Source organism: Drosophila melanogaster, chromosome 3L, assembly GCF_000001215.4.
Source record: "Drosophila melanogaster chromosome 3L".
Classification (NCBI taxonomy): domain Eukaryota; kingdom Metazoa; phylum Arthropoda; class Insecta; order Diptera; family Drosophilidae; genus Drosophila; species Drosophila melanogaster.
In genome coordinates, this window is record NT_037436.4 from 1,455,668 (window position 1) to 1,475,404 (window position 19,737).

Here is a 19,737-nt window from a genome sequence, read left to right on the forward strand (position 1 = left end):
CCCTATCCGCATCCATACACTTTCCTCTGCTCCTTCGAGTGCCACGTGTCAGCTGTGGACCGCAAAGACTAGACCAAACCAAACCAAACCAGGGTCTCTCTACCATATGGCTTGGGTTCGAGATCCTTTCCGAACGGAACATGTGACAAGACTCATTTGATTCCATAATTTGCAATAAACACGAATGTTTATGGTACGAAAACGGCGACTCATTCGAAATGCAGCCAAGTGGCCGGGGATGAACGTCAGCTGGAGGAGTGATCATCGCGCCTTTCAGATCGCAAACAAGAACAAGAGTTCCATATTCAGAACTGGAAACAAAAGATCTTTCGTTTTGATTCTTTTATAGAGCATAAGTTTTAGCATCCTTGAATGCTTCATAATTAGGGGATATTAAAGTCTCTGAATCGCTGACTTCGACGCAGCTGTTGAATGCAGAACTGCAAGCTTGAGAGAATCAACCACCATATACATATCTCTAAAAAGATTTTGATTTAAGATTCTTTAACTGTTTCTAGCATTTCATTTTTATCATCTGCGTGTGAGTTCCTCGCTCAGATTTTCCACTTACAGCCGATCATCGCCACAGGACATTAGCCGTGTACGTGTAGAGGGCTACAAAGGTGCAAAGGCAATGCCGCAATCCCCGGAATCCTCGGAATCCCCGAATGCATAAACGTGCCCATTGCCAGGCATCGCTAATTCCCTGGCCATTGAAGGGAGCAGGAACTGGAATAGGAGGAAGCAACCGAATTGAATGCGAATAAATGCTCACTTCCATTTCCATTACGTTGCCATTTCCATAAACGTGACCGCCAGAAATGTGTGTCATGGTCAGGCCATGACAAATTGCAGGGCGCGTGAGCAGGAGAATGGCAGCCGGCCTGTGGAGATTTACCGACTGGTACTGTCCTCTGCTCCGTGTTCGTCGCCTGATCCCCGATTGCGAAAAAGGGAAAACACAATGACACAGCGTGAGGCCTCAGATTTTCCGCTTTTTGTTTTGTTTTTTTTTTATTTTCCAGGGGGTTACCGGCTTTCGGGATTGGAGGCATAAACCGATCGTGTAATTATTACGCAAAATAGAGTTTCCACAATCGGAAAAATGGATTAGAGCAGCGCTGGGATTTTCCAATATCAAACAGTAGACAGTGGATGGACAAACCCTTTGTGGATCTGCCTTTCGCTACCGCTCAACATTGAGGCAAAGCGTTGGATTGGAAAGCGTTATTTACGAGCACGCGATTGCGCCAGCGATCTGTCACTAATTACTCGACTGCAATTGCAGGGCAGGTGCAACAACTGCAACTGCCGCCGCATCTGGAGTTGATTGAGTCGCAGCAGATCGGAACGGAACGGAATGGAGGAGGAGCGGCAGGAGGAGCGCAGCGGTACCGCCGAGTACATGCGGTCCCAGCGGTCAACGGCTTCCATTGCGGCGTCCGCGAGCGGCGCGTGCTTTACTTTTTACTTTCAGCCTGGCCAGCCAGTTTGGTTATGGATTTTTTCGGGTTTTCGGGATTCGTGAGCGTCGCTTCCGTGCGCCAGCTGCAATTTGTGGCTCATTGCAGTTGGCCAACAAAAAACAACGAAGAAGGGCCAGGCGGAACGGCGAGCGTGGCGAATGAAGTGGCCCAACACGAATGTAATATGCCCTATCTCTCAAGGGATAAGCATATCCCTTAAAATGTGATTTGCGCTTTAAGGATAAAGTATATGGCATGGTATTTAGAGAGCAGAAGCTCAAATGAGTAGGAATAGGGTACCATTTAAAAACTCCACATTTAAAGAGAGGCTTAGAGGTTCCTAGAGTATCGTAACTCCCGATGGAACATACCCTGCGCGATCCGAACTTTAAGCGATTTCCATGAAAAAAAAAAAAAAACGAGAGCGCTTAAATTCGTTGCAACAAGAACGCGAGTCAGCATTTAAAAGGCCAAGCGAGGCGTTTTACCGGCAATTATCGCGCTGGTCGGTCGGTCCGTTGAGGTGCGGGGAGGAAATGGAGGACAGAGGACGGAGGTTGGAGGATGCCATACCAGGAGGGCAGAGTTATCGGATGTTTCAACTGTCCGTGCCACACGGCGAACGGCAAGCGGCGATTCGGGCTCATCATTAACCACAAACAGAAAAAATACGAAGAAATTTAACCAAGCAGAAAACAAAAGCGCAAAAACCACGTTGAAAAACGATGGCCAGGCTCCAATGGATATTTTCGGATGTTGTTGCTTTTTCTTCAAACTTTTTTCGGTTTCAGTTTCGGTTTCGGAGGATGGAAGTGGGCCTGGAACTAAAAGCGGAGATGGAAGCTGGAGTCGCAGGACCAACCTGTTGTCTGGCCTGCGTTCGTTCGCGTGTTGTAATTGCCGACGCCGTCGTCTGGCAGCATCTGTTTTGGGGCCGTTTATCGATGGTCGATGCTCCCCGGTCCCGTGCACTGAGAAAAAAAAAAGAAAAAAAGTAACGCAATTGAAGCAGCGCAAAGAAGTTGCCAAGAACAGTGCATCCATTTCAACTTTAGATGGAATATTCTCAATTAAGAAACAAATCACAATTTGATTCAAATGCAAATGCAAATCGCACTCTTGTAATTCCCAACCTTTTATTCCGTTTACAAATTCACAGTGTTGAACTTCGCAATTACTTTTCTCGGTGCCCAACCCAATTGATCGCCCCCCTTCCCCCTTCCCCACCTTGGGCACTGTATCTCATAACCGCAGTGTCAATAATCGACAGCTGCCTCGCTTCAGTATCCACCACCCCCCCCCCTCCTTTCATTTGGGGGAGGCCGCAGCGATAGCTCTACCCCCTTCCCACCCTTTTATATAACTTCGCAGCTGCCCAAAAGTCGGTTCAGTTTCGGTTTCGGTTTCCTCCCCCCGAGCGTTTTTCGAAGCTGGGTCGAGTGCAGCTTTCAATTAGCCGCCTGCTTCTTGTAATGAATGCCGACGGAGCGAGCCGAAAAGGCCTCCAATCGCCCTTCTCCTGTCCATCCCGCTCGGTGGCGACTCCGAGCCCCTCTCCAAGTGACGACTTGTCGAGTCGCCGGAAACGGGGGAAAAGGGAGGGGCTGGCGCGAGGGGGAGCACGTGCCACAGGCGGCAAAGGGGGAGGCGGCTTAAGCTGCAGGAGCAATTTACCAGAGATTGACAGCATAATCCATCAATGGCAGTGCCCCAAACGGAGGGGCACTTCAGTCGTGAAGCGGAGCTCGGTCTGGAAACCGTGGCAACTTGGGGTTTTAACCCCCCAAAGCTGGACAGACCAACAGGTGTAGCTTTTAATGGGGAATATGCCAAACGCAATTGATGAAGTAATTGAATGGAGTTAAAAGGTAAGAAAGAAGTTACTTTCAACTTAGGTTAATTAATAAACCAGCACCAGCACATATATTGTCAACTCATGAAAAGAGTGCCTTGAATCGTTAAAATGTCATTCCAAATGAAACCAAGAAAACTACACACTCTATTTCATGTGGTGCTAAAGTCAGCACAATTAAAATAATCATAATTAGAAGTTGAAACCCATTAAACCCCTAACCCCAGGACCCAGCAACCCTTTCGCAAGATTCCCCTCGCCTGTGCGTTTTGACCAAATATTTTCGGTTGCAATATTTGCTCGAATCCGTAATTAAAACGTTGAGTGGTGGAGAAAACTGAGCTCTGCACTTGGTCGCTGGGCAGCGGGGCAAACAAGGTCAGAATGGGTGAGCCCCCTCCCCCTAATCTTTGGTATGGAACTGTCCCTGGTCTGGGGTGTCCATTTCCGCCGGCCAGGAGCGAGGGCACTTCACGCCGTTCGGGCAAATTAAAACGGAATTACAGAGCTGACTGGTCTCGGTTTAGCTGAGCAAATATCCGAGCTGCCGGGGATTGGGTTACGGCGGTGTCACGAGTGCAGACGGGTCGCAGACACCCGCCAGACACCTCCGCCTCTGCTCCTGCGGAAGGGGTTGAGTCGCATTCCCAGCTGGATTTGAAGTCTCACAAGTGCAGGCCACTCCACAAGGGCAACGGGTAGCTCAGCTCCGGGGTTGCCTCAGCTGGCCACTTGGCATAATAATATCTCAAATTGGGCCAAGTTCTGCGCGGCCAGGCTACTTGGAATACCAGAAACCAGAATCCACAATCCACAATCCAGAATCCCAATGAAATGCTATAAAAAAAAAAGATGTGCAACTTGCACAAGTTTTCGCTCCTCATCCAGCGAACAAACTTTTGTAATAAAATGTTCATTAGTGCTGCAAGCCCCTGCTGAGCAGCAGTCCTCGAAAGGGCCATCCAAAACTCCACACCCTGCTTGCCCCATCCTGATTGCCCCATCCAGCCTTTCATGTGTGGCCTCTGCGGCTGCGGATGAATTGCAGTTTTAATGTGTTGCCAGCACTTTAACTAACTGGGAATCCCGGCGAGATGCTGCTGCGAAAAATTCGCCAGATTGCAAAGTTGCTGATGAAGTGCGGGGGGGGGGACGGCGGGAATGGGGCTTCTCATGCGGATGAGGTCCAACTTTTGCCGCGTAATTAAAACCAAAGCATTGCCAAAGTGGACAAGCGCCCTTTAAACTGATTAGCGCCACGAGTTTCGCGAGCGTGGTCCAGTGGTCAAGTGCTCCTCGATTGTGAGTGGGGTTTTTTTTTTTTAACATGGCTGGTGAGAAGAAAATTAAGAGTCCAACCGAATGTGGTTTTTATTCCCCCTTATTCCCTTTTTTTTTTAACTGCGGCGCTTGCCAATTTAGGAGTTCTGCTGAATACTCAAATTAAATGCGAATGCGACGCAACTTAAGTGTGGACGATGTGATTTATATGTGAAGGTTTTGAGTTGGTTAGTTTGTTAATCAACCAACTCGGTTGATCATGCCAATTTGAAATCTCAATTTGCGTGTCAGCAAAAGTATTAACAAAGTATCCTATCACTTTACAGATCGCTATTTAAATTGTTTTTTCCCATGTACCCATGCCATTATCTGATTTTCTTATCCGCAACGCACCAAGCTCTATTTATTTATTCATTCTGATGACTTACTCCAGAGTCAGAGCCAATTTGGATTTGGCCATTGGAAACACTGTTTGCCCAGCTCCCTGACCAGCCTTCCGCTTTGTCTCAGCGTCTGGGCGAAATGCGGGCATCAACATTTGTGTTTGCACTGGTGTCTCCTTTTGGCTGCCAGAAATGCCAGTGTCGACATGTCCTGGGAACCATTCCAAATTCCGAGCGGTCTTCGGCATACATACAAATGTCCTTTTTTGGACAAAACTGCTTATTTTCAGTCCTGCTGCTGCACTGACCGCAAACCCAATGCCGTTGTCCTGCGTTCGTTTTGGTTTCTGGGCTTCTCGATTCGGTTTTGGGATTTGGGATGCACAATAATTTGAACAATTGCTACTTGAATGCAATGTTTATGTTCAATTATCGTGGCAGCACCACTGACCCAAGCGGTGGACTCCGTTCGGTTCGTTGCAGTTCATTGATTGACATTTTTATTATGCATATTCGCTGGTCTGTTATCCTTGCTACGCTCCCTCCCTTCCTTCCTTCCTTCCTTCCGTCCACCAACGCTGTTCATAACAATAAATTTCCAATTTGTCTTTAGCATTGGCCATAATGACGTCCACAAAAGAGACCTTAATCCAATAGATAAATTTCGAGCATTCCCTGGCTTCTTGGCCAGGACTCTTTGCTCCTTTTATGCGAAGGGAGACACAACTCCCACGATTCCTTCGACTGTTGTGGACAGTCTCATTACTTACTCCATTATTATTGGCCTTCATTCTCAATCAATTTTTCAATTCCACTCCCATTGCCATTTGCAATTGGCCCGTCAAGTTTGTATTTCGCCCCTTTGGTATCTTCAACGCCCGTCACTTCTGGCATTTCCATTGTTATTTGTTTGTTTGCAAATTTGTTCAAGAAGTTGTCGTTATATTCTATTTCGCAAGCTTTTCCTCTGCTCAAAATCAAAATGATTAAAACAACAGTTTGATACGAATTTTAATTCCCCTTTTTGCTGCGGAGTCAGTTAAGTGAGTCGCTTTCAGGACTCAGGGCATCATCCAGATCGCACGATCCCATTTGCATCTGCCTTCTCAGAAGCTGCTTGAAAGACGCGCCCCTGTCGGATGATTAGTGCTAAGATCCTTGGGCAGGATGGAAAAATGGGAAAACATGCGGTGGGAAAAACACACATCGCGAAACATTTGGCGCAACTTGCGGAAGACAAGTGCGGCTGCAACAAAAAGTCGCGAAACGAAACTCTGGGAAGCGGAAAAAGGACACCTTGCTGTGCGGCGGGAAGCGCAAGTGGCGGGCGGAATTTCCTGATTCGCGATGCCATGAGGCACTCGCATATGTTGAGCACATGTTTTGGGGGAAATTCCCGGGCGACGGGCCAGGAATCAACGTCCTGTCCTGCGTGGGAAAAGCCCACGTCCTACCCACGCCCACTCGGTTACCTGAATTCGAGCTCGAGTGTTTTGGGTGGCTGAGATTGCTTTGGTACGGTGGCTGACCTTGCCAGTGCCAGTGGGTCCATGTCCGTGGAGTGCTGGCAATGCGTGTCTGGCACAATGAAAACGCAGCAATGGAGGATGGAGGAACTCGACCTGAGGGAACGTGGGAAAAAAGGATTTACGATGAAGATGAGCTGAGAAACTCCGAGCTGATGACGTGCCTGGTCATGGGCATGTAGTGCAGCAACTGTGTTTTCGTATCTGCTTACCTGTTGCACGCACATGTTAAAAAGTCATCATAAATCTCAGTGGACGAGGACGAGGACTCTGAATCTGTTTCGCCTCTCTTTTGCGCCCAGTGAAAATATTTTCACTTTTCATGCGGGAGTTTTCATGCCGCCGATGAGGATGACTGGCCAGGATGGGTATATCTATCTATTAGATCTGTGTAAATTCCCAGCTTATCATGCAAAACACGTAACCACGTCGTCTCGATCCTTTCGGCCAGGAAGCCGAAAGCTACTCCTTTTGTGCAACATGCCGTGGTGACCTTTCCCGCGAACTCGTGACTGCAACGGCTCAGGCTGCCTAATAATTTGTATAAATATTTATTTTTGCTACCGATTTCTATCTGCTCGCTCAACGCCTCCGAGGGAGCTCTCGCTGGAAAAGGTGTGAAATTCGAAACCCCTGACAATGATGATCTTCTACGGGGAATCGGGGAATCAAGGGGAATCAGGACGGGGCTCGGTTTCGAATTCGATTCCATGACATGTTCTGCATTGCTGAGCCGATATACTTTATTTGCATTTTTGGCCACTTGCAGTGGCACGTTCCCTTAAAAACAACAGAATTATAGAAGCAATGTTTTAGCTATTGAACGGTTACGTATCAATAGAGGAATTTTAAAACTATTTCTAAGCAAGCAAATAGTTTTGCTAGTTTTTTTAGTTTAGAAACTAATTTACATTACCATTGTGAGCAATTGTGACATTGAAGTTATTTCTGGAAACTATTCGAAAGTGCGGAGCTAAAGAAAAAGCGACTGCTACTACCGATTTCATCATCTTTAATTGTGTTAACAATTTGTTTGACTTTCTTGTCTTTGTTTAAAGGCATCGACGGGAAACTCAGCAAAACAATGGACTTGGTACCTTTACAAATACAACTAAAATGAGCTTAAACCTCTTCTAGTACGTTAATATATATTACTAGTAATAATATAAAATGAGATAAAAGTCGGTTTTGCTGAAAGGCAATTAAACGCAAAGGCCTTGCTAGAATTTCGCAACATTGCAGAGATTAGAGCTCAGATCTGCGTAGTAGGCCATGACAAAGCGCAGATCGCTGGAGATCGGCGAGAAGACAGAAGACAGAAGACGACGCATTTGTTAGTCAGTGGCATTGGCAAGAAGTGCTGGCCCGTCTGGATGAGTCATTCACCGTTATGTGGCAAGGCGGCAGATGGGGGAAACCAGTGAATAACCAGCGACGAAAAACCTTCGAACCGCTCGCCTCGAGCTGCAGCAGTCGAGTGACTGCAGTGCGCACACCCCACCCACCCACACAAGACAAGATCCGGATGTGCCATGCAACACTTATACGGCCGAACCAAAACACAACATGTTCGAAGTGGCTCTCTTATACTGCACCGCACAGCGAGCACTTATAAAGGCCGGCTGCCTTGCCTTTCGAAAGTCAGTTGCGTGCGAGCCGCGAGCGCGAGATCATCAAACTGAGAAAGTCGGACTGCGACTCGAAACTGAAATTGAAACTGAAAGAAAGAAATATTCAAATTGTCGTGTGTGTGGGTGCAAGCAGAGAATATATATCTCAAGAATATCTGAATACAAGCTCCTGGATTTACGAGCAGCAAAACTAAGTTACCAATGTGCGAGCCGAAAAAAGCGAGTGAAAAACGTGCGAATATGCCAGCTAACTAAAGACATTTGGATTACAAGAAACCCACGCATTTTGGATTATAAACATTGCGACAGGCAGAAAAACCTAAGGTAAGCCCCCGACCCTAATGAGAAAATGCGCGAGAGCTAAAAGATACAAGATACAAAATATGAGTTGCGAGATACAAGCTACAAGCCACAAGGGATATGCAAGAAATGTGCAAATTGCAATAGAAATTGTCACAGCGGCAAAACAAAAGCATTTCAACTTAGAGGCGTAATGAGTTTGTTCAACCTGTGTGCCCGCTCGCTCTATCTCTCTCGCTCGCACCCTTTGCCCGTTTTTTTTTTTAGGGGTGCGAGTGCAGCAGAAAGCATAAAAAATGCAAATTACACCGCGGGCCATGTGAAACTATGTTTCTGACCAAACAGACAAAAAAAAAAAATGAGAAGAAAGAAATGATGAAAAGAAGGCCGAATGAATTAATTCATTATGTCTTAAAGCCCGCTTTCGACATCTCTTCTTCATGCTCGCATGGACATTCGGTGCAGTCTGCAATTAAAGTTAATAAATAAATTAATTAATAAGCGGCCGACTGCGATTTCGTGCCTTATTGAAATTGCTAGGCAACCGAAATGAAGAACATGAAAAGAGCGCCAGCCAAGGCACGGCACCCACTCACTTTTTCGAGCAGTGTAGGTAGCAGACACAAAAGCAACAACGGTGCGTGTGTGCAATGCGACTTGAGGCGAAAGAGAGAGAGGGGGCATATGCGAACACAATGAGTGTGAGTGGGAGAAACGCGTTTTTTTAAGTTTATTTTTTTTTTTTTTGTTGAGCAAGGCAATGAATTTGTTATTTTTTTTCCTTGTTGCGACGAACAGTTGTTTGGGGAATTTAAGAAGATTTGTGCTGTGACTGTAATTGAATCGAATGCGATTAACATAATTTGTGAGGAAATGTCTCTGGGCAATGAATTACAATAATGCCTGGCCATTAGCTGATTAGTTGGCCATTAGCGAAGATGATTTCAGGGCTGAAAGTGCAGTTTATGTAACGGCGTAGATGCTACACAAGCTACATCTTCAATTTTGTCCAGCTAATTTCGGGCCACAAAAGCAAACTTGGCCCATCAAATTTTATGGTTAGCTCACACAAGCTGACCCAGTTTTCCCTTCGGGGAAAAGCAGCCAGGAAGTTGCAGGCATCGGAATCCGTGTCCCAGGCCATAAACAAAATTCTTACCCACAAAGAAGCAGGCTTTTCCTTCGCTTTTCTTTTATTTCTGCTGCATTTCCCCACACACTCTGGTTTTTCTGAAGTGTTGTAATTGCTCTTGTTTTGTGCTGCGTTTTATGAATAACTTATGCACTTAATTGATTTTTGTTTATTGTTCGGTTCAAGTTAATTAATTACACACTTTATGCGCTCCTCTCTTTCTCCAGAATTTCTTCAACGGCGCCAGCATGGAGAACTTAACGCAGAATGTAAACGAAACCAAGGTGGATTTGGGCCAGGAGAAGGAGAAGGAGGCGTCGCAGGAGGAGGAGCATGCCACCGCCGCCAAGGAGACCATCATTGACATTCCCGCCGCGTGCTCCAGTTCCTCCAACTCCTCGTCGTACGACACCGATTGCAGCACGGCGAGCAGCACCTGCTGCACCCGCCAAGGCGAGCACATCTACATGCAACGCGAGGCCATCCCGGCCACGCCACTTCCGGAGTCGGAGGATATCGGCCTGCTGAAGTACGTCCACCGCCAGCACTGGCCCTGGTTCATCCTAGTGATCTCCATCATTGAGGTAAGCACACACACAGCGAACTCAGTAACTCAACCCATTAAATCAAAGAAGCCGCAAACTTTCATCCCAAGAGCGATAAAAATGATATAGGGGGCGGAAAGCGGCGACGAAGGGCGGAAGTTTTCCGAGAGTTTTCCTCGCTTTTCGTGTTTCGTTTTCTGCGTCTGACTCGCTGGCGCCCCCGAAAATCGATTGTAAACAAGTTGAACAACAAAACAGCCGAAGGAAAAAAAGCGAACAGAAAAGTTTATGAAACCAGACCGTTCGTAGTTTTTTCTTTTTTTTATTTTTTAAGGGCAGACCAAAAATTGTCATGTGAAAAACAGTGGAAGATGAGAAGATGGAAATGATAGTTAGTTTGATAGCGAAATTGGTAACTTGGAACATTGAGTTTAAAATAAACAATACACTTTTACATGACCCCTTACATTCGTATTGGAAATAATTTGCTTCGTATAGAAACTAGCACGAATATCAAATAAACAGGGCGGCCCACGGGGCGTATGAGTTTAGTGAGTTTGAAGCCCTGCCAAGTTGGCAGGACTCGCCCCTAAGCATTCTCATAAGACTTTATTTGGAACGTGGTCGCGTGCCAGACAGCAACAACATAAATCAGAGCGAGAGCCCAGAACTAACCCCCAATTCTTTGCGTCTCTGTCCATTTTAGATTGCCATCTTCGCCTACGACCGCTACACAATGCCCGCCCAGAATTTCGGGCTACCCGTTCCGATTCCGTCGGATTCGGTGCTGGTCTATCGGCCGGACCGGCGTCTGCAGGTGTGGCGCTTCTTTAGCTACATGTTCCTGCACGCCAACTGGTTCCACCTGGGCTTCAATATCGTCATCCAGCTGTTTTTTGGCATTCCCCTGGAGGTGATGCACGGCACGGCCAGGATCGGCGTGATCTACATGGCGGGCGTTTTTGCCGGATCCCTGGGCACCAGTGTCGTCGACTCGGAGGTCTTCCTGGTGGGCGCCAGCGGTGGCGTCTATGCCCTGTTGGCCGCACATCTGGCCAACATTACACTGAACTATGCGCACATGAAGAGCGCATCCACGCAACTCGGATCCGTTGTCATCTTTGGTGAGTTTCCCCACACCTTATGACTAGAATCTATAGAACCTAATCTATCCTACCTAAACACGAATTTGTCACATCTTTTTCTTCTATGTTTAACTTAACTAACTTGAATCCCTTCTGTTCTTCCATTTGCAGTCTCCTGCGATCTGGGCTATGCTCTCTACACCCAATACTTCGATGGAAGCGCCTTCGCCAAGGGTCCCCAGGTGTCGTACATTGCCCACCTGACGGGAGCCCTGGCAGGACTAACGATCGGCTTTCTGGTGCTAAAGAACTTCGGTCACCGAGAGTACGAGCAGCTCATCTGGTGGCTAGCGTTGGGCGTCTACTGTGCCTTCACCGTCTTCGCCATCGTTTTCAACCTGATCAACACGGTGACCGCTCAGCTGATGGAGGAGCAGGGTGAGGTGATTACCCAGCATCTGTTGCACGACCTGGGAGTGTCCTAAGTTTGAGGTTCGGAGTCGTCAGCATGCTCGCAGGGATTCGGAATCTGCTTGAGCTTCAGGAGAGATCGAGAGACAGAGAGTTGGTGGAAAAGAAAAGTTCACTCAACGATTTAGTTCAAAACTAATTCGATATTCGTTTGGCTTTTGCTTTTCGTTAGCATTATCTCGTTATCGTTACCGTTTGCAGTTAAACGTTTCAGTTCCGAAACATAGTACACAAACTCAAAAAAAAAAAAAACAAATCAAGAGAAATACACTGGACAAAAAGAAAGTGCGAGGAGTGAGGAGAACATAAACCGAAGCCGAAACGTGTAAACAAATGTTGTGATAGAACCAAAGACTGAATTTATTTCGCGTGTAAAAACCAAGTAAAAATCAAGAGGAAAATCAAAGAGGAGAAACAGAACTAATCGCCTCTCGCTATGATTTAAATGATTTATCCATGTTTTCAATTAATGGTTTGTCTGTTTTCTTAAATTATGTATTTATTGGCCGCAATTACTACGAATGAATCGAATCGAAGCATCAGCAAACTGTATCAAATTGTTTATACATCCATAAGCATAATGTGCTCCGAATTGTAGGATTTAGTGTTATAATTTATATATATTTAGGTATAACTAGCCCTCCTAACAAATTGTTTCAAATTGTAAATACTATTAAGTCGCACACTAGTCAAACAACAACAACAGCAACAGCAAAAACAACAAAAAAAATATGGAAAACCACAGCAAAGAACCATTCAATTCAGATCAATTAAGCAAATCGAGTTAAATTAAATTAAATTATACTAAAGTCACTTAATGCGTTACAAAATCGAGCATCGTAATCCCCTACACACACACACACACACACACACTCGAAAGTATTACTAATTATATTTATTTATGGTAGGGCAGCGAGGGTTTATTAATTCGTCAATTGAGCGAACTATTTATTTATTTATTTATTTAATAATTTAGTGAAATTCACACAAACAAGCACGAAAAAACAACAACAACACAAGAGAGAGAAGAAACAAACCAATTCAACTGTAAAAATATCCAATTGAAAAATACACACGAAAAGCCAAAGAAAATAAAAAATCAAAACATTTCAAGAATACAACAGTAATAACAAAATACAAGCAAAAGCGTTTTCATTTCCCATTTTGTATTTTTATTTTACTTTCAGTTTTTGGCTGTCGGCTCGCTTGGTTTTAATTCCCACAATTTAAGGGCAATAAATAATCGAGCCAGCAGATTATCAAGATACTTGACATATTGACCGATACACATATATATATACATATATATATATATATATCGTACGCAAATAGAGAAATATTCAAAGTAATCGCCGAATGAAAACAGCTAATCTGGCATAAAGGCCAGCAAAGCGTAAGCCAAAATAGAATCCTTTTGGGCCACAAAACCCCAAGATAGCATACTCGATTTTCCAAAATAATGGATCCACACTCCACCCGATGAAAAAAAAAAAACAAAACAAAAAAATAAAATAAAACAAACTAGGAAACGGAAATGTTCAGCACGAGACAAGGGACAGAAGAAATGCAAATAGCAAAAAATTATAGATAAATAAATAAGGAGAGAAAAATTGAACAAAAATAAATGTCTAAATTATATATGAATTTCTCGTTTTCTTCACAAATAACTCAGGGCGAGTTGAGCTTGTGTATGTATGTATCCTCTGCTGGATGAGTTTTTTGGGGGGCAGCCCAATCAATATTTGCTCCACATAAATATGGCAATTCAAAGCGAAAGGTTGCAACTACAACTAAGACTCGAAGAAAATCCTTAATTAATACCCACTCCGCAGAAGACTTGTGTCAACGAATTTTCCCACTCGAATGTTGCCACTGCCACCAATCGATAGTTGCCCCAATATGAAATATGAAGGCGCAGCATACGCATTTTGTAATAATTCATATTGTCTGTGATTCCACATCTCATGCGAGTATTATATTCAATCCAACTGGATTAGCAGGACTAAGTCCATGAATTTCCAAATCGGCATTCAACTCGAAGGACTTGAAGCGAACCAAAAACATTTGCCAGCTGTTTGCGTTTAGTCGACTAATGCATACCTATTAGCAATAAGCACTTAATAGAAAACTAAAGCAGAAACATGCTGATCGAGTACAACTAATCGAAATTGTTGAGGATATTCTCAATTAGTCCTGTACTTCCCACCTAATTTAAGAAATACAAACCTACTCTTTTACTAAAAAAGTACAGGGTATAATCCCCCAATATTTCACTTATTAATGATGCATAATCAAGGAAGCGTTGGCAAATCAAAGATGCTTGATTACATCGGAAAATGAATAAAACACTTGGATGAAACAGTAAAATGTACGTAAGTAATACAATTCACATAGACTAAGAACATCTTTTTTGTGTTCCGCTAACTGCAATTAGTAATTGTGCATAATCAGAGCTGAATGATTGCACCTGTCAATTAATTTCCGCTTAAATTATACAATTACGGGCGATGGGCGATACAAGAGATACAGCAACACAATAAAGCAGATGTGCCTCCAAAATGGGGCACAAGCTTAGTGCCTTCGGATTTTGGGGGACGAAGTAGACACTCACCGCCACTTGCAACTCCCAAATCCCAACGCCCGTGCAAGAAGACAGACAAGCCAACCTCATCCAATCCAATCCATTCCAATCCAATCCAATCCAATCCCATCCGAAACGCACCCGGAGAGTCTAGGCAGTTTGAGGAGCAAGATTTATGGTAGACAGGAGCTGCCGCCTCGTGGACATCAAATTGAAATTCAGGCACAATGTCAACAGCAATCGAGGACGAGGTCAGACAGGCTCAGACGACGGCGGCAACTGCGAGTGCGAGTGCCAGTGCCAGTGCCAGTGCGAGTTGGAGTCGGAATCAAGAGCTGGCTCTGCGGAGCCGAAAAATCCACATAAATAACGCGGGCATCCAACTGACCCCCTCTCAGCCCGTTGGCATCTCGTCCAGCTCGTTTCTGCGAATGGCAGGTGCAACTCAATCAACGCTCCTCGCCTCGCCGCCCTTCGCGGTATTTTGCCACAACGTTGCATGTCATCTGTTTGGGGCTCGGTCGCTGTAGCTGTGGACAGAAGCTGCGGCTTCGACTGGGAGCCACCTGCCCAAAAGTTGACTTTGAACGTTTTTGTTTACATTTGGCGGAAAGGTGAAGTGGCGCAGCGCAAAGCTGCCACGGCAACGAATGGAATGGAGTCAGCATCAGAGCCAGAGTCACAGTCACATCCAGAATCAGAATCAGAATCCGAAACGGATCCAGAACTCAACTGAGGAAGCTGGTAGCAAGTTTCGAGTGGGTATCACAGATCAACGATCTGCAGATCGAACAGAAAGACCTCCGACGGGAACCTCCAAAGGGTTCAATGTTCCGCAGAGAACTCCGAAGGGAAGCGATGACCTGAAAGAGGTGCTCCAATCGTTATGTTCAACTTGAACTCAAGTGGGGAAAACCAGAGCAATATTTAAACTTAATCCAATGTTTATTTTTGCATCATTCGGAAAACTGAAGCTGGCATTCGTAATACAGACAAACCATAATTTAGTTCAACTTATACTTAAGGAGCACCAGAAATGCACTTGCTATCGAAGGAGCCACATCAAAACAGCTGAAAGACATCTCCTCGATCGGTTTGAATGAATCTGAATCGGGAATGCCGATGCAGGATGGACCACCTAACAAACGAAGCATAGTCTTATCGAGGCGACGAGTGCTGCTCCTTAATGTGTCGAGACTTTGACCCTGAGTAGCAATTATCCCTTCTGTTTCGATCGGTTTGATCACCCTGCCCGGCATGACTCTTCCCAGTTTCCATCGACAACGGCAGTTTTGCGGCTCAATTAGGCGGCGGAGTTGCATCTACCTGATTTGACGAGTCCTTTCGGGCTACCCAAGTAGCAGCATGCTGGGGCGCTAATTGATGGCGACGGAGCAAAGGTCAGATGGGAAGACCAATGCGAAACCGATCAGAAGCACTGGAAACTTTCTAAACCTCGTTCAAGGACGAGTCGATGAAATCGTGAAGCATTAGCTTCAAATGAAAGGCATCCATGCCATTTAAGTAGTAGCGCAAAAAACGACGTTCCCGTATAAATCCCAAACTTTGGTAGAGCGCCAATGCAGGTTTGTTGCTCAGCTCCGTTTCCAGGACAATCATGGCTGCGTCCCTTATCGCCATGGCATCTATGGCCATTTCCGAGAGAGCCCTTCCAATTCCCCGCTTCCTGTACTCCGCATCCACTGCCAGCATGGCGATATAGCCCTGCAAATATCCATCTCTTTTCGCCTCCAACTTGCACACTATCACGCCCACATAGCGATCTCCATCTAGGGCGAAGAAGCATAGATCTGGCCAATTGTAGACAAAGTAGCGATAGGTGTAAATGGAGTACGGTTCGGAAAGCTCCTTGTCGATCAGGCCCATGAGCACCTTGAGCTGTGATTCGTCGTGGAAGACACAAAAATGTATTCCTTCTGACTTGGCTGCTGTATCGTTCTCTGGAAGAACAATCTTCTCCGCGAAGAGTGGAAGATTCTTCGTTACAAGATCCATTTTCTCTTGCGAGTCTTTGTCAGAGAGTTCCTTTTGAATAAGAACGGCTTCCGGTAGAGCATCCCCCATTGTATACGTTTTCGTTTAGTTTTATATAAAAAACTAACCGAATTTGTAGGAAAAGCTAACTGTAAACTCATAAATCATATCACATAGCCTACTCGGTAGCATATTTTCTGAACCGAAAGCAAAAGATTGAGATTGCAAACAAAAGCGGCCGCAAAAGAGTGAAAATGTCGTGAAAATTCCTGACGCGACCTTGGTGGCAAGGCGCTCGCACAAATCCCAGCAGGTGACAGTCAGCGTGGCAGGCTCTAAATAGCATTACCCAGTCTCCTGTCTCCTCGGTTCCCACTTTGCCCAGCTCCATTCAGGGCAATTAAGAGGCACGCCTGGGACAGAAAAGGGGGAAACTCGCTGAGCATGTGAAAATTATGAAAATGTCTGCCACGACTTTGACAGTTGGCCTCGAAGAAGTGGGCTCCTTTGTTGTCTGTGCCAGGCTGACGAGGAGGACGATGTCGACGAAGAATACGGAATTGCCAGCAAGCACGCACAGGTGTCCACCGGGTGGATGGTGGTGGATCCCGATCCCTGGGAGCTTCCACGCGGGTGGTGGTGACAGCTCTGAGCCCAACCTTGCCACGGCTTTGCATATATGAAAACTAATTTCGTGTATTAGGTTCGTGTTGATTGTGTTTCCTCCCGGTCGCCTTGCCTGGCATTCCCGCTTCCTATTTTACATCCGAATGAGGAAGTGCTTCCCAGCAATGACCTCATGTGACCAATGGTTAATTGGAGGAGGGAATGCAACAGAAGCAATTAACCTAAAAGGCCCATAAAGCACACACACACACACACATACACACACACTTGGTGGGAGGACACATTTTGGTGGTAACTCAATACGGGCTTTAAGTCACTTTCTTGCCGTAAATCAGATTAGCCCGGCTATAACTATAACATTGCTTGCTCACTTACCCCGCATTTTGATTTGAGGCCAGTTTTGTTTGATTTGTGTCCGGGTTTTTCGTTGTTTGCAAGGTGTCCAAGATGGCCTTTGTAAATCCTTCAGTCGTTAGCTTAATTAATATTGGCTCTGCGTCACGAACATATTGATCGAGAAAAGCCGATAACTTTGATTAACACTTGTTTGTGCCACATTCACTGGAGTTAACTACACATTTTTTCTACGTACAGTAGAATCAGGTTGCGAATTTATATTTATATGCATTCGTGAGGCTTATCTCTACAGCAGCTCCTTTCATAATATTTTTTTCTCGTATTATCATTGCTATTTATGGAGTTTCTTACTTTGCATTCTTAGCCGCAAACCTTTATAAAGCTGCAATTCTTTTCTTTCTCTGGCCCCTTGTGTTACTATTATTCCCGCCACTCGACTCCGTTTTATAATTGCTCCTGTGGCACGGAAAACGCTCCCATCCCCAGTCCATTCGGCCGCATTTCTAAGCTTTTTCAAATACCCAACTGTGGCAGAAATTAATTACACCGCCCGGACATAAGGACACTTGGCCCACGAAAGGGAGTTCATGGAGTGTTTAATGAAGCGGTTTAAGTGGCCAGTTCTGTGGGGGACAGGCGGCGGCGGCGTCGTCTGACAAAAAAAAAAGGCGGCCAGCCCAACAAATTTCCATATTTGCCCGTTGCAGTTGCCGTCGCCGGCGTCTAGTGAGATAAATGGATGGAGGACAAGTCCTGGGGCAGTTCAGGTGCCTCTTCCCCTTTCTTTCCACCTCAAGTGGACTTTTTGTCCAGTGCACATTCAGTTAGTTCATTGAAAGGAGTTCAGTGGGGCCCAGGCAAGAGGTTGCTCCTCTGGTGCCGTTTCGGTCTCTGTTTGGGCTGCCAATATTTCAGTTGGCCTTATGACAGCTACAAGTGCGCCCCTTGATAAGCATTCCGACGATTCCGGTCCCCATGTCCATGTTGCGGATAAAGCGACGACAACTGGACGATGTGAGATGCGAGATGTGTGAGGTTTCTTCGCCAGACGAATGGCATATCGCAGGTTGCGCCAACTGCAAGTTGCCAGTTGCAGGCTGCAGGTTGATTCACGGCAGTCGCGTGGGACGCTCTGCTCCTCATCCTCATCCGCTCCGCACATGGTCGCGTGCTCCATTGTTTGTGCCTTCCCTGGAATTCCCCGATTCCGATTCCGCATGAATATGTCAATGTAATGATCTCCGCCCTTCTTCTGCTTCTTGTGCGCCCAGCCCCGTTCGTATCTGTGGAATTACATAAATATTAACTTGTACTTTTTATAAACATGTTTGCGCACCACAAACTGAGGATTGCCGTCCTGGTCATGTTGAATTCCGAGCGGAGGAAGGCTTCGATTGATATGATTTATACACTAAAGACTACTCCAAACGGGCTTCATTCCTGCGGAATAAGTTAGTTGCAGTGCAGCAAGTTTAGTCTATTGACATTAAACCTGATCTAAAAGTATCTTAGAGCAGCATTCTCGCATTAGAAGCTGGCTACAAATTACGTTCTGGTTTTTAATCAGACTGCGTACAGAGTTAATTAAAACATTACTGGGATCAATGATATAATTGTTTAATAATTAGAGCAACAATAGGAATAGCAATGCACTAACACTAATGTAATTGGTTATTTTAGTAAACTTTTATGAATTCATTGATTTTCTTACCAGTTTTATCCAGTTTTTCTTTCTTTGAGCAGGTTTGTACATTTTTTTCCCAAACCGCCTCGAAATAACACCAATGCCGCATTAATCAGCGTCAATAGAAGCAGCTCCTGTCCAAAAGGATCGCTAAGAGGACTCAGTTGCGTTCCTGTCACATTTCGCTTTGCATTTGCCATGCCGCATTTTTCCATCATTTTCTGCTTCTTCCCGGCGACACCCCCGCGCCCGCGCGAAATATGCGACAGCCCTGACGAATGACTTGACGGCGAAATGTGCTCAAACAAACATAAATTCCGTGTCCGCCGGGATTGGGATTTGTTGACTGCTCCTCCGAGTGGCTGTCCCGAGTTTCTCCCAATGTCCTGGCCAAAAACACGCAACGAGAAACGCCAGAAAAAGCCAAAGTTAACAAACGAAACGAAGGATTGCCAGGTGCGCGTGCTGCGCCAAACGAAATTGTAGTTTTTTGCGCGCGGATTGTGTCATAACTCAAGGAAATGATAAGGACGGATGGCCAATCCTTATCACCCAGCACGCGAATCGGTTTAAACTCACTCCAGCTCACTTTTTAAGCCAATTTAATGGGATTTTCGCGGAAAGAAAAACGAAACCGACGCGTCCACTTGAAACCGTAAGTTCTGCGATCAGCAAAAAAAAAACGTGTGGCAACATTGCCACTGGAAAACTTTAACCCTTGAGCTTCATCTCGACTTTTACATTTATAACTGTAAATAAACAAGTGCTTAACGATCGGTGTAAGTGTGTCCACACCACAATCGCTAAAAATTCCCGTTTAA

General features: G+C 45.5%; 3 protein-coding genes and 1 long non-coding RNA gene across 5 annotated transcripts in view; 1 reads left to right on the forward strand and 3 right to left on the reverse strand.

Moving 5' to 3' along the window:
• The window catches only part of Ptp61F (Protein tyrosine phosphatase 61F), a 132,765-nt gene extending 113,175 nt beyond the window's left edge, over positions 1–19,590 (reverse strand). The window contains exons 1-3 of the mRNA NM_001274324.2: positions 18,944–19,590; positions 18,569–18,672; positions 17,251–18,515 (exon numbers count right to left, since the gene is read on the reverse strand). The gene's annotated coding sequence lies outside the window, so the exon portion shown is untranslated. The remainder of the gene's footprint in view (positions 1–17,250; positions 18,516–18,568; positions 18,673–18,943) is intronic.
• lncRNA:CR44842 (long non-coding RNA:CR44842) lies at positions 5,036–7,134 on the reverse strand. The gene is made up of 2 exons (NR_124753.1): positions 6,721–7,134; positions 5,036–6,604 (listed from the first exon to the last, which is right to left on the reverse strand). It is a non-coding gene; the product is annotated as a long non-coding RNA:CR44842 (long non-coding RNA).
• Positions 8,144–13,277, forward strand: rho (rhomboid). 2 transcript variants are annotated; one of them, NM_001274326.1, is made up of 4 exons: positions 8,144–8,463; positions 9,799–10,155; positions 10,823–11,240; positions 11,373–13,277. In NM_001274326.1, the coding sequence occupies exons 2-4, from the start codon at positions 9,820–9,822 to the stop codon at positions 11,684–11,686; spliced, it is 1,068 nt and encodes a 355-aa protein (NP_001261255.1). In that variant the 5' UTR covers positions 8,144–8,463; positions 9,799–9,819; the 3' UTR covers positions 11,687–13,277. The 2 variants fall into 2 exon arrangements, with proteins under 2 accessions (NP_001261255.1, NP_523883.2); NM_079159.3 differs by having other exon boundaries at positions 11,373–12,808.
• Naa30B (N(alpha)-acetyltransferase 30 B) lies at positions 15,183–16,393 on the reverse strand. The gene has a single exon (NM_167877.2). The coding sequence runs from the start codon at positions 16,336–16,338 to the stop codon at positions 15,703–15,705; it is 636 nt and encodes a 211-aa protein (NP_728606.1). The 5' UTR covers positions 16,339–16,393; the 3' UTR covers positions 15,183–15,702.
• Positions 19,591–19,737: the final 147 nt, after the last annotated feature.